This window comes from Lissotriton vulgaris, chromosome 2_1 (assembly GCF_964263255.1).
Source record: "Lissotriton vulgaris chromosome 2_1, aLisVul1.2, whole genome shotgun sequence".
Taxonomy (NCBI): domain Eukaryota; kingdom Metazoa; phylum Chordata; class Amphibia; order Caudata; family Salamandridae; genus Lissotriton; species Lissotriton vulgaris.
The window spans coordinates 1,675,191,369-1,675,206,365 of NC_141687.1; the positions used below are offsets into that span (position 1 = coordinate 1,675,191,369).

The 14,997-nt window shown below is 43.4% G+C and overlaps 1 protein-coding gene across 1 annotated transcript in view; it reads left to right on the forward strand.

Moving 5' to 3' along the window:
- The window catches only part of LOC147733071 (pancreatic secretory granule membrane major glycoprotein GP2-like), a 187,515-nt gene that overhangs the window by 100,869 nt on the left and 71,649 nt on the right, over positions 1-14,997 (forward strand). Inside the window, exon 3 of the mRNA XM_086958914.1 lies at positions 10,741-10,833. Coding sequence (XP_086815040.1) covers positions 10,741-10,833 — 93 coding nt within the window. The remainder of the gene's footprint in view (positions 1-10,740; positions 10,834-14,997) is intronic.

A 14,997-nucleotide genomic window follows, 5' to 3' on the forward strand; every position in this document is an offset into this window, starting at 1 on the left:
ATTAGAGAGTGAATAATTGTGTTTTACTGAATGCATGGGTTAGTGACTAAACTGTGTGAATGTCTGTATCAGTCTCTCTGTTGTTGTGTAAGCTGCTGCATGGGTTGATGAGTAGCTACATTACTGTCCATATGAGTTACTTATTAGTTGCATGAATATCTGTATGGGTGCCTCAGTGTTTGTGTGTGTGGGTGGGTGTGGGGTGTGTGACTTTGTGCCTACATATGTGAGTGGATCATTTACTGGTTATATGGATTCAATAGTGCATGTAGAAATAGCTGTGTAGGTGAGTGAGTGTGTGTATTAGTGTGTTGGTGAGTGATTGTATGTCTGAGTGGTATATTTGTGAGTAACTACATATGTGAAAGGGAATATATGTGAGTGTTGGAGTATTTAAATTACTTTATGTGAGAGTGGCTGTATAAATCAGTGTCTGCTTGTGTCAGTAATTGTATAAGAGAGTAAGTATATGTGAGTATCTGTATGAATAGGTTAGATAGTGAATGTATAACTGTAAAGGTGAGTAAATGGCATTGTAATTGATTCTTTACATGACTAGTGAGGTGTGTCAATAACTCTATGGATGAGTGACGGTGTATGAGTGTATGTATCGGGGCATGAGTATATATAACAGTGCTGTATTGATGAGTGACTGCATGTATGAGTAACTGTATGCGTGAAATAATGAATGTGTGTATATAGCTAGGAATTAGTCAGTGGGTATATAATAATTGCTATTGGTTTGTCTATGGTTTCAAAAATGGTTTTCTCTATTTTATAGTGGCTGTATCAAAGGTTATATTAGTGTCTGAGGAGGTGCATCAGATTATCACATGAATGATGTCATTAGTGATGTCATCAGTGATGTCATTTGATATGTCATCAGTGATGTCACTGACTATCTCATGAGTGATGTAATATGTGATGTCTTCAGCAGTGCATTGCGGGACGTGAGTTATAGTTAGCTCTACTAACTATAACGTTCGAATTTCTCTGGTTTTGTACGAGTGAAATGTCCAACTAACTATAATGTCCTTGAAACGTATGTTTTTTTCAGTGAATTTCTGTGGTTTTTTAAATGATATTTTCTAACTCTAATGTCCCTTACGCTAATGGTTAGTTCAGTGAATTTCAATGGGGTTTTTAATGCTAATTTCTAATTATAATGTTCATTAAACCTATAGTTTTTTCAGTGATTTTAAATTATCATTCCATTCTCAACCTGGTGACAACAGTCGATATAGCCAGTTTTCCAACAATAGCTTCCGCAAACAAAATCGGCACAAATGAGAGCAACAACTAACAGTAATAATATGAAGAGTAGGCTTTCCCGTGCAAAAATAACACAAAAACCCCCCTTCCCAATATTTTCGACGAGCAGCCAAATCTGGGGTGTGATCCAAAAACAGGCAATAAGCCGCATTAGCAGTAGGAATCTAACATTTGCCTTTTACTGGTGTAAACCAGGACAACTACCTACAGTGTGAAAGGGAGCCCAGCCCAGAATCACATCTGAAGACCAACACATGTCATATAGTTACTGATTATGCAGCTCCGACACCCAAGAAGGCCACAACACCCACTGCCACCAGCCCCAGGACGTTCCCCTGGACCACCCCCCTCCCTACTACCACTGAGGCAGCGTAAAGCAGGACAGCGGACCTTCCAAAAATGGCATGGTCTCTTAGCCACACAATACTTGAATGTTGGCAGATGTGGCAACCAAGTATGTGTGAAGGACGCAAGTCACCGATCAATAATAATGCACAGATTATCAAGTGTAGCGGTGGTGTGCTGGACAGACCTCACTATGCAGAGCACAAACCTCTCCATGTGTACATATTATACTGCTGGTATTGTAGTAATGTGCACAGTGAATGCAACCATGTTACCTCAGGGAGTGGGGAAGATCTCGATCATGTAGCTGTGTTGTCCCCCCTGAAAGCTGAAGAGGAGTGGGGTGGTCCAACGTACGCCACTCCAGTGTAGGAGTATGAATAAATACGCTGGGACACTGGACATGGTCCACTTGTGGGAAGGCCAAAGCGTCTGCCAAAGCGTTGTCCCTCACCCTGCCACATGACTGATGCCATGACCGCGGGCCTCCTCAACACAGGCCCCCTACGAACCCAGCAGCCCAGCACCATAGAATTATGTCTGTGCAGACTACTGCCTTCCATCTACACTGCGGACAGCAGGGCTCACAATTCAGATGTAGTGGCTATTGCAGATGACGCAGTCCAGTAGGCAAAAGACATTGCGGCCCGTCCGGACCCCACACCATCGCAGGGTGCGCACATGCTGCGTGCTCCAGGTGCCACTATCTCACTGCACTATAAGTCATTGCCACGTAGCCTTATTAAGGCAGAATTCAGTAGGCAAAATACATTGCTCCCGGTGCGGCCCGCCCGGACCACGCATCATTGCAGGCTCCACACACACGATTGCTTCAGGTGCCACTAGCTCATGCATTGCATTGCCAACAACTGTACAGCTGAACTCAACACCACATGGCTGAGGGCCCTTGCTGACCGCTGCCTCCTACCTACACTGCGGTCATCAGGGCTCACAATTGAAATTGAGTCTTCATTCATTAATTGCAGAGTGCAGTAGGCAACTAAGTATAATGTCCCTCAAACCTACACAATATCCTTTTAGTATCCTTGCTTCAAGAACTTGTTTTATATCAGTTATAGCTTTACTACAATGACCAAATTCATCTTGCAAGTCCAAACGAACACTGAATGGCAGTCTACACTGCGGACAGCAGAGCTCACAGATTGCACTATAACGCCCCTGAAACCTACATATTTCGGCAATGTATTCTATACCTATTTCATGTTTTCTTCCATATGCCTACACTGCGGTCAGCGAACTCACAATTTGAATTCTGGTTTGTTTCATTAGTTGCAGAGAGAATTGTGCTCTATGTCCTCAGATTTTGTTAGGAAGATGTGACCAAATGCATTCCTCAATGTCTGTGCTGACTACTGCCTTCGATCTACACTGCGGATAGCAGGGCTCACAATTCACATCGAGTCGCAATTGCAGATGACGCAGTCTAGTAGGCAAAAGACATTATTCCCAGTGCGGCCCACCCGGATCACGCATCATTGATGGATGCGCACAGGCTGAATGCTTTTGATGCCTCTACCTCAGTGCAGCACAACTCATGGACCCTTTATGATTAAATCTCTGTGTCTGATCCAATGATTACTATTGTACTTGTTACCAGTACAAACCTTTCCTGGAGGGCTGGCTTACACTCACCCCACAAGCATCCAGCACAGACGTCACTGGACATGTGACCCTGGTAATAAAAAGGAGTTGAGCGCACGTGCCCATACCCAGTTCCACTATCTATCTGGGTCAGTGTGTTCATTATGTATGCAACATGCTGCCCCTGGGCCCTACCACATTACATTATGGTCGGAACAGAGTATGCAACCATCTTACCTTTGACACTGGGGGAAAACATTAGTTATGTAACTTTGTCTTGGTCATTGTACAAGTACATACGTAAAGACTGGATCATTAGAGTACAGCAGGGAGAGTGTATAGTGAATTTATAAGGGCTTGGGCATTGGCGGAGTGATTGTATTAGTACATATGTTGGCACAGCCCAACCCCGATAACGAGCTTGGCTCTAATCGGCTGCCCTCCATGTGCCAAAACCTGAATCTTTCCATTGCCCTTTCTTGCTACAGCTGCAACACTCCACTGAATGTGCAATAAGCATTCATATCCACACAGATGTGTCATGTCCACCATCTTTCTTGTGTGGAACTATGAATGTAGGGTCAGTAATTCCCCATAGCTTCCATGTTGGCCATGTTGTGGGACTTGGCTCACATAGTAACACTTTGGCACTTGCCACCCGGGTGACGGCAGCACTTCAACATGGACACCTGCATCAGTTGATTCCTCATACAGCTCACAACAGAGTCACGCCCAAAGCTCCAGAGTCATTCTTCACAGCCTCACGCAGGACTGGCGTACACCAGGTCAGCCCAGTCTGCTTAAGCTTACAGGGAAGGACAACAACGCTACATGGCCCAGATTTTCATTGTAGTGATCTGCTGGTCACAGCCTAGTTGTCAGGTTGCCACGGTCAGTCCCTCACAGCTGGTATACACCCACATCCCACCCATCCAGCACAGGCATCACAGGACACGTAACCCTACCAATAAAAAAGACCGGGCGCACATGCTCTACACGATTTTTGAGTTGCTCGCACTGGATGCACTGCAGCTGGCAGAGGCACACAGCCACCGGACGGTGAGTTTCGGTCCACTGGGGTAGGGGCATTGTAAGTGCTGAGCAGGTGTGCAACCTGCTTTGATGGCCCGTCCTGGTGGTCTGGACACCTCATGTTTTGTATGCCCTGTTGGACCGCAGTGTAGGCCTGAGCCATGAACAGCGGGGGCCTACCGCTACGTGCTTGTCCTCACTGGTCACTGAGTTAGTGGCACCTCAAAGGCTGAGCGGGTGTGCAACCTGCGATGAAGATGGGTGCACTAGTATGCCCTTTGCCATGGCAAAATCAAGACACAGCACCAAATGGAAGACTTGTTGGTTTGCGCAGTGGGGATGCATGATGTAGAGGGTGCCCTGTCTGCGAAAAGGTGAGCAGTGAGGCCTGGGTGCTCAGCGGCGGGAAGACACCTCTGGGTGGCGGGAGTGGATGGGGTGCAGCAGCCTGAATGCACAAAGACTTTCTCTTTCTTACACTGTTTCTCTCTTTCTCACTCTCTTCCTCTCTCACTGTTTGTCTCTCTCTTCCTGTCTCTCTCACTCATTCTCTCTGTCTTCCTTTCACTCTTTCTTTCTTTCTCTCTCTTCCTCTCTCTCACTCTTTCTCTCTCACTCTCTCTCCATCTCTTTCTTTGCTTTGATGGACGCACGAGACACAATCTTATCTTGCTTTTTGTCTATCAGGCCTGCGATGATGCGTGGCCGTCCTGCAATCAACACTCAACCTGAGTTGTGAGTTTGGCTTTGTTGTGTCTACACAATGGGTGAAGAGGTTGCTTCTGCACATGGTGGACCTTTTCGACACACACCGTGGCGGAAGGTGAGCAGAGAGGCTTGTTTGCACAGCAGCGGGCAGTCACCTCCGGGCAGTGGGAGTGGATGAGGTGCACAAGCCTGGGTGCGCAGTGGCAGGCAGTCACCTCCAGGTAGTAGGAGTGCATGGGGTGCAGCAGCTTGGGTGCACAGCTGCTGTCATACACCGCTGGGCAGTGGGAGTGGATGGAGTGCAGCAGACTGAGGTGCGCAGCAGTGGGCAAACACCTATTGACAGTGGAAATAGATGGGGTGCAGCACCCTGGGTGTACAGCAGTGGGTAGACACCTCTGGGCAGTGGAAGTGGATGGGGTGCACTAGCCTGGATACACAAAGGCGGGACAGCGATTTAGGCGTGCGCAGTTGTATGTTCTCATCCATTACTGATTCCATACTATGTTTCAGATGACTAAGCTTGAGGGCTGCCCTATATCCCGGCACGTGGTTGGAGACACACCAGTGGCAAAAAGGTGAGCTGTGAGGATTTTCTCTAGTGTCAACACTCCCTCTCCATCTCTTCCTTTCTGTCACTCACACTTTCTCTCTCTCACTCGCTATCTCCGTTTTCTCTCTCTCATACTTTTTCTCTCTTTCTCTGTCTCTTCCTCTCTCTCTCATTCTATCTCTTTCTCTCTCTCTCTTCCTCTCTGTCTCACTCTTTCTCTCTCTTTCTCTCTCTCCCTCTCTCTCACACTGTATTTCTCTTTCTCTCTCTTTTGCTCTCTCTCTCACTCTTTCTCTCTCTCACTCTTCCTCTGTTTCTCTCTTCCTCTTTCTCACACTGTTTCTCTCTCTCTTCTTTTTTGTCTAACAGGCTGTGAATCACAAATTGACGTCCCCCCTAACACGGAACTCCTGCCACTCAGTGCCACCAGAGCTGAACGCATGTGCAACCTGCGATGATGCGTAGCCATCCTGACAATCAACACCCACTCTAAATTGTTCGCTCTCCTATACCACGTGTTCGTAATACCTGAGAAGGTTGGTTTGGCCCGTGGTGCACCCTCTAACACACATGTCGGTGGCGGAAGGTGAGCAGAGAGGCTCCTTTCTGCAGCAGCAGGCAGTCACCTTTGGGCAGTGGGAGTGGATAGTGTGCAGCTGCCTGAGTGCAGAAGAGCGCACAGACACCTCCGAGCAGTGGCAGTGGATGGGGTGCAGCAGCCTAAGTGCGCAGGGGCGAAACAGAGAATTACGAGTGTGCAGTTGTATGTACTCTGCAATTACTAATTCTATGCTATCGTTCAGATGACTAAACTTGAGGATGCACTATGTCCCGGCCCGTTGTTGGAGATATACCGGTGTCAGAAAGGCGAGCTGTGAAAATTTTCCCCTGTGTCAACACTCCCTCTCCATCTCTTCCTTTCTCTTTCTCACATTTTCTCTCTTTTTATGTCTCTTTCTCTCTCTCTCATTCTTTCTTTCTCTCTCTTCCTCTCTCTTCCTCTTTCTCTCTCTCTTCCTCTCTCTCTCACTCTCTTCCTCTCTCTCACACTCTTTATCTCTTCCTTGTATCTCACTCTTTCTCTCTTTCTCTGTCTTCCTCTCTCTCTCACTCTTTTTCTCTCACTCTTTCTCTCTCTCTCTATCTCTCTCTCTCACACTGTTTCTCTCTTCCTTGTATCTCTCTCTCTCTCTCTCTCACTCTTTCTTTCTCTCTCTTCTTCTCTCTCGCTCTCTTCCTCCCTCACACGGTTTCTCTCTTCCTTGTATCTCTTTCTCTCTTCTCTCTTCCTCTCTCTCACTCTTTTTCTCTCTTCCTTGTATCTCACTCTTTCTCTCTCTTACTATTTCTCTCTCTCACTCTTTCTCTCTTTCTCTGTCTTCCTCTCTGTCTCACTCTTTTTCTCTCACTCTTTCACTCTCTCTCACACTGTTTCTCTCTTTCTCTCCTCCTTGTATATCACTCTTTCTCTCTCTCACTCTTTCTCTCTCTTCTTCTCTCTCACTCTTTCTCTCTCTCTCTCTCTTCCTCTCTCACACTGTTTCTCTCTTCCTTGTATCTCTTTCTCTCTTTCTCTCTCTCTCCTCCTCTCTCTCACTCTTTCTCTCTTCCTTGTATCTCACTCTTACTCTCTTTCTCTCTTACTCGTTCTCTCTTTCTCAGTCTCCTCTCTCTCGCTTACTCTTTCTTTCATTCTTTCTTTCTTTCTTTCTTTCATTCACTCTCTCTTCCTCTCTGTCACTCTTCCTCTCTTTCTCTCTCTTCTTTGCTGGACGCATGTCGCACCATCTTATCTTTTTTTTTGTCTTGCAGGCTGTGATTCACAAATGGTCCAGCGATGACACACCATGTCTGTATATAGTTTTATTTGTTGTTGTTTTGTTTTAATAAAATGTTTTATATGTAAATCCATACATGACTAAGATTCCTATTTGTCCAACCTCAGAAGCATCTTCTTGTTAATATTTGTATGGCATTAGCCAATTTTTTACGTTCCAGATTCCCTAACGTGACTGTCACATTTGTTTGTGGGGGGTGGGGGTGAGGGTGGATGGCGGACAAGGAGCTGCTGCTGGGGGATGTCGGAGCAGTGTTGAGTGAGGACCTGCATGATTGTTGCCTCCATTGCATCTGTTCTCAGAGACTTGGGAGCCGGCGGACTGGCTCATTGATGAAGAGCTGCGAGCCGACTGGCTGGTTCATAGAGGGAGAGCCGCAGCCCGCCAGTTCGCAGAGGGGGTGCTGCGGGCTAGCTCACAGAGGAACACCTGCTGGCCGACTGGTATATAGAAGGGTCGGGCCTTCGGCTTCCAAAGGGATAGATGCGGAACAGTAATGTGTGGAGAGGGAGCATGAAGGGGGCATCTTGCAGAGAGAGACCTGCTGTATATTTCCAGTCTTGGCTTCACAGATACAACTGCGGGCCTGAGAAATTGCACCCGAAAAGCTGCGAGCCGACCAGTGGTTCGCAGAGGGCAACTTGCGGGCCCAAGAAAGTTGTTGGGGGTATGCTGGTGATGTGGGAAGAGGGTGCATTACCTGCAGATGTGGGGAGAGGGAGCGTAAAAGGGGTATCTCGCACAGACAGAGCTCCAGGTATGTTTTCAGAGGTGCCTCAGACAGATGCCAGCTGATGGACTGAATCATAAAATGACTTTTCAATGCTCATATAGTGTGACTTATCAACCTTTTGCACCCAGGCTCGCAGAGGGACAGCTGCAGCCAGTGGGCTCAACTCGCAGAGGGAGAACTACGGGCCATCCACTCCCAAAGGAACAGCAGCATAGTAGCTCGCAGAGGTAGAGGCACAGCAGCGTACTCTCCCGCAAAGGTAGAGGGCAGCGAGCCGACGGACTGGCTTCTAAAGGCATAGCTGCGAAGTGGTGATGTTGGGCAGAGGAAGCGTGAAAGGGTTATCTCACACAGACAGAGCTCCGGTATATTAAATTGCCCCCGGACCTTTCTTTTATATTTTCACTCGATGCGAGGCACAAGATGGCTGCTAACACTTCCTGGTTTGAACTGTTAGCAGCCAATCAGAGGACACTTCCTAGTTTGAAGTGTTAGCAGCCAATCAGAAGCAAGCTCATGCTCTGGAATTAGGCTCTGCCCAGATATATATATATTTTTTTGTCCTTTAATATCTCAAAAACTATTGAACGGATTTACACCATTTCAACAAAAGCCAGCATTCAGGACCAATACCTTTCTCCCTGCCAAGTGTGGCATAATTCTGTTCAGCAGTTTGACCTATAGCCTTGTCTAAGATTTCCTATGGAAAATGCATTAAGAAAACACGCTTTAGGACCCCCTTTTTCCTCAGTCCCCCTAGACCAATCACCCCCAAACTTTCAGGATAGGAGCTGATCAAAAAAGAGAAACTTTTTGGAAAATTTCGTAAAGATTCGTCAACCTACGCCAAAGTTAAAAGCACATGGAGGGATCCAGGAGGGGGCCCCGCAACCCCCCTCCCAACATGAGTGAAGCCCTGGGGCTACGGGGATCCCAGAGGGCCCCCACAGCCCCATCGAGCCCCCACTATTATTTTTTAAATAATGCCCCTGGAACCTAACCCACCCAGGGGCCTCATTAAAATAAAACGCAGGTACCCGCTACCCCAGCTCGAATTACGAATTTTCTTTTTAATGCTTTTTTTACCTGAGGGGTCCTTCTGGGACCCCCTGAGCAGGCCTAGGGGGTCAGGGTGTTTCTACCATGCCCCTTCTCTTGTTTTATACTTTGTTTCTCTTTTTTCTGGTGGCTCGCTTCTACCGAGTCACAAGATGGCTGCCAACACTTCCTGGTTTGGAGTGTTGGCAGCCAATCACAGCGAAGCTCATGCTTGGAACTTAGGCTCCGCGCAGATATCAAACTTTTATTTTTCTTATTTCTCAGCAACTACTGAACACATTTACAACATTTAAAAAAATGTTGCTTTCTGATCCAACCACTACCTTTTTGCCAAATTTGGGGTAATTCTGTTCGGAACTTCAGGCTGTAGCTCGTCGCAAAATTTCCTATGAAAATTAGCATGGGGAAAATGCGTTTTGGGACTCCCTTTTTTTCTCAGCCCCCGCTTGACGAATCACCCCCAAACTTTCAGGATAGGAGCTGACCTGGATAGACTTATTTTTGAAATAATTTTTCGAAGATTCGTCAAATGACGCCAACGTTATTAGCAAATCAAAAAAAGCTTTACCTCTGGAAACTAGGTTGTAACTATATCTACCTACTGGCTACCGCACACACACACACATACACTTGTTAATGAATGTTATACCCCTATGTTCATGCAGCTATCCTGTTAATTTCTTTTTGAGCTGTATAGCTCTTTCTTTCATATTCAGCATTTTAACTGAATTTGAAGAATTGTTCGATTACCAATTATTTAAATTAAAAAATGATATTAATTATTTAAATTCCAACAATCCCTTTTAACATGAATTGTCCAAATCAGATTCCATATTTAGGGATGTATATTTCAAGTACAAGTAATTTAGAAGATGCTTTCAGACTGCGTGTGATATTGATATGGCAAGAACAAGTATCCATTGCAATGTATTTTAATCAAGATTGTGTTTTTTCCATCACCAGTATCCAAATAAATTAACATTACTCTTTGAAAGAAGAGCATATCTATTTCTACATATTCCCATCCACAATAAATACTTTTTTTCAAATCAAATGCTTTCAGATGGCACAGGACAATTTATTTCAGGGATTGATTAAAATAAGATTGACTAGGACAGCTGTCAGAAAATTCGACTGTGATGCCAGCTTGCATCATGTTATAATCTGTTGTCATTGTATTAATGATTTGATTTACATTTGGTGCCAGTTTTGCCTTCAAAATGTATTTTGTGCTTTATCTTGAATTTTATTTTGCTTCTTTACTTTGTTTTGTCTTGCTGAACTATTTCTATAATTCACAATGCTTTCTTTATATTTTGGTATATTGTTGTACTAACTAACTATGAAGCATTGGTAGCCAACATTTGAGGTGATGAATTGGAACTCCACATTTTTCCTGAGAGTAAATATTACAATGCCTTTAAGGGGAGTTCAACCTTATATCTCATAACAGATCTCTGCAACATTTATATATCTGGAAAAGAACAGAAATTTTTATTAGAAGCATTACTCCCACTGAAACACATCTAGTGTTAAATTAGCTGGATAACCCAAATGTTTAATGAGAAATTTTCTTTCTTGCTCTTGTGTCCTCACAGGCTACTGTCAATGCCCAGGCTGTGCATCGGATGAGATCTGCAATATTGCCACATCCACCTGTGACTGTGACCTGAGTCTATATATACGCTCCGGTAATGTTTGCAGAGGGTTTGGGTAACAAACTCTTTGAGATAAGCACCGTATATCTAAGTCTTTGTGTTCGAACATTGTGTGCCTACACAGAAACTGTAGAACAGAGTATTCACAGAGGGGTGTATCAGCTGAACACAGACAAATTACAGGCTATGACACAAAGCCCATAGGAGTGGGATGAACATACAAAGAGGGTGAGGACCTGAAATGGTGATATTAGCATTGCTCTAGTTCGAATAGGATACGGTAGTAGTCTGAATATCAATCAAATGTGAGATTCCGTCGCACTCCTGTGGTAATTAAGGTTAACTATGCTCAGTTTAAGAGAATATGGTTAGAGTAATCACAGGTTTAAGTCTGTAGGCAGTCGCCTTCTGTCCTTAGGCGAATTGTGTTATACAACGAGGATTGCCTTATCCAACGGGAGGAGGACGCTGTCTACAGACACTCACTCAGTTAAAAAAATCACTTTTCACCACAAGTTGAAGTGTTAAACTCTATTTATTCTTCAAAAAGTTCCTTGAATATTATCATGTATCATACATATTTAACACCATTGTATATATCCAACTTCATTTTCATGTTATTCTTCATATCCTTCAATAGTATCCAAATTATTTATATTACTTCATCACAAGGTATTAGATGCCCCTATGCATTTCGGGACCTGCCCTTCATCAGGGGGCTACCCTAAAACAAGGTAAACAAATATATATTCAAACTAAATCCAGCAATCTAATCTAAGGCAAGCACTTTATATGTTAATGTGTTTAACAAAAGAAATTGTCAATATATAATTATTACGGTGCAAAAAAACTCGGGCTGTGTTTAGAGTATAGACATATGTGATTCATACTGTGATCGTAAATGAAGTGGTGTAAAAACGTAGTGGATGAGGTAGTATCGATTATAAGATAAACAACACTTGCCGAACTTCACTGTGTTAATGCGTCGTAACTCTAGAGGTTAACTACCGAGTGCATGCCAAGCAATATGGTGACGGTATGGTCGGACAAACCATAAATATAATGTGAATGACATTAAGTGCGCACCCCGAGAGGTGCAACGCGTTACAAATTACAGTGCTCCCCTCCATCGTGGTGCTTGATAGCACTGAGCTTCACAACACCATACCTGTAAAATCTTTGGATGGTTTAGTTCACATAGGCGTACGGTCGTTTTCGGTAAACACGTAGTCTGTTACGGGTCTGATGGTGGTAATGTGAGGCTGAACTTCCAGCATTTTAAATACCGGGTGTTTGGCGAATTACTTCAGGTTTCACGTGACATAGTATGTAAACAGAACGGCTGGTGTTTCCAGTTCACAAGTGGTGTACTTGTGACACGATCATAATCCACAGTGTATTTACGGTGAAATATTCTTAATTACCATAGTCGTATGTGTGTAACGTGAACAGTAGACCCACATATTTGCAATCAATTCGTAAAATGTTCGTATACCTCATTTCATGCGCTCTCATAGATATGGAAGAAATACTCTAATGTAGTCACATCGGTGTACAATGTTTACAATGTCAATTCACATAAACACGGATAGTGATGAAATTACAAACAATAAATTAAAAAACCCAATTAGTGCAAATAAAAAAAACATCATGAATTTGTGTGTGCTTTAGGTGTCATAAAGAGCATTAATATTCTATAGATCAGTCTGATGTGTTTGATACAAGAACAATTATAAATAACAACTGAAATCCAATCTTTCATTGAGTCCCATAGGGTGTAGTACATTTAATTTGTGGATCCAAAATAGTTTGCGTTGTCACTTTTGTTGTCAAGTCCTTCTTTAATTTCAACTTGCTCCAGTATCATATGCCTTAGTTGGCTGGGGTTATGTAATTTCTCTGAGAAGTGTATCGCTACTGTTAATTTGGGATTTTTATTTCCGATATTGCTATTATGCTTGACAAGACGTGTCTTGATCTTTCGTTCAGTCTTTCCAACATATGGTAAGCCGCATGGGCATTTGAGTAAGTATACTCTCAGCTTTATTGAAGTTCCTTGTGTGGGGTGCATGAGTGTATTGCCACAGATTATACTATTACAATTCCCACACTAAGGCATGGGATGTCCCACTGTAAATATTTTCTGAAGGTAAAGGATTGCTGGTTAGCGTTGCTTGAGATTTTTGGTTCGTTGATATGCAAAAATAGGACTTGGTTGAAAGATGCCTTTAATATCTTCTTTCATTTGAAGTAGTGGCCAGTTTTTCATGATTATACATTTGATTGCAAAACTCAGGGTGGAAAACTTAGAGACAAAAACTGTTCAATCCATAGAAGATGTGGGTGGTTGTTTTGGTCTCAAGTGTTGACTTCTTCTTGTTCTCCCTTTATAATGTGTAAAGGGTATGCCCGTTGTAAGAATTTGCCTTTGATTTTTTCACTGTTATCTTTGAAAATGTCATTAGTGGAGGAAATCCGTTTCATCCTCAGAAGCTGCGAATACGGCAGATGTCTTTTGAGACTCATTTGGTGAAAGCTTTGGAAATGCAGATAATTGTTGCGATCTGTCTTCTTTGTATATACTGAGGTGATCATGCTGTTGTTTATCAACTGTATTTCCACATCTAAAAATGCTATTTTGTCTTTACTAACGGTGTGTGTGAATTGGATTCTATTGTCAACTGAGTTTAATTGTTGAATGTTTCCAGAAGTTTGTGTTCTTCTCCATTCCAAATGAGGAAAATGTCATCGATGTATCGATAATATGTAAGTAGGTGATGTTGTCAAGTCGTATTGGATAGAATATGGTCTAATTCAAAGCGGTGCATAAACAGATTAGCATATGCGGGGGCCGCACAATTGCCCATGGCTACGCCAGAGAGTTGTGCAAAGAATCTGGTTTTCTGCTATTTGAAAAATTATGTTTTTTCTTGCAATGTTAGGTTACTTCTGTGTTTTTTTGTGCTTGTGTACACATTGTGTATTTCTTTATGTACCAATGTTTCAAAGGTATCCAAAGTGTTATGGCTCACTGGAGCTACAAACATACTTTTCGGTGCCAATCCCATTAGGGTATCTTTATCCTCTCTAGATTGTGTTTCCACCAGTCTGAATATATCACTACATAATTTATGAGTGCTAGTGGGAGTGCTATAAGCACTTTTTAGATACATAAGGGGTTAAGGTCCCTGGTGTGGTATAAATTTTCCTGAGGTATATTAGGGGTAAGGTAGATAGGATGGAATGTTTGATGCACAGGTATGGAATGGTGAAGATCCTTAGGGTGATATTAGTGATGCACATCTAAGGAAATATGAACATCCATAGTATAACATCAATGATGCTCAGATGCTGAAAGATAAATATTCATTGGGTGTTTTCCCTTATAAACAGGCGTGGAAGGGGTGAAGATGACATAGGGATACATCACTGAAACTTAGATACATAAGTTATAATACCAAGGTAATATAAAGCATGAGGCCCAATGTGGTAATAGTGTTTCAATGCAAGTGTAATGGTTTGGTGATCTCCCATACCTTATGAATTTGCTCTTCATAACTGACAAAAGGAGAAACCAATTGTGAAATAACTAATACTAACTCAACTTCATGACTTTGCGCGCTTTGTCTGATGTTATTAAAAAGAAAGTTCGCACAAGATGAAAAAGGCCAGTAGTAAAACAAGAAATGCAAAAGAGTTGACTACTTCAGTCCAATCGACACATCATTTGTTATATCATCTATGTTCATAAGTAATAGTGCCACCTTGGAGATACGGGGTATGAGCGTTTATGCAGTTTGTGAAGGCATGGTGGCTAAAAATTAAAAGGGGTAATAGCAGAAAAAATTTCAAGGATCTTAACCCCTTCCATGCTTGTGACGGAACGGTTCCGTCACGAGCGCTGGTTGGGCTGTGCTTATGACGGAACCGTTCCGTCACGGCCACGCCCGTTTCTTAGAATCTTCAGCACAGCGCCCCCCTGAAGGTGTTAATACCCCAGGCCTACCATATACCAGATGTAGCCCTATATCAATCTGTAACCTAGACATTCATCAAAATTCAACAAACAGTTGATACTATAAAGGCATGTCTTCTTCTATGTCTCAAGGAAGCCTCCTCAAAGGCTGACATAAATTAGAAGCATTGTACTTAAGGTGGGTATTTGCGGCATCTCCCAATGAAGGGTAGTAGTCTTGT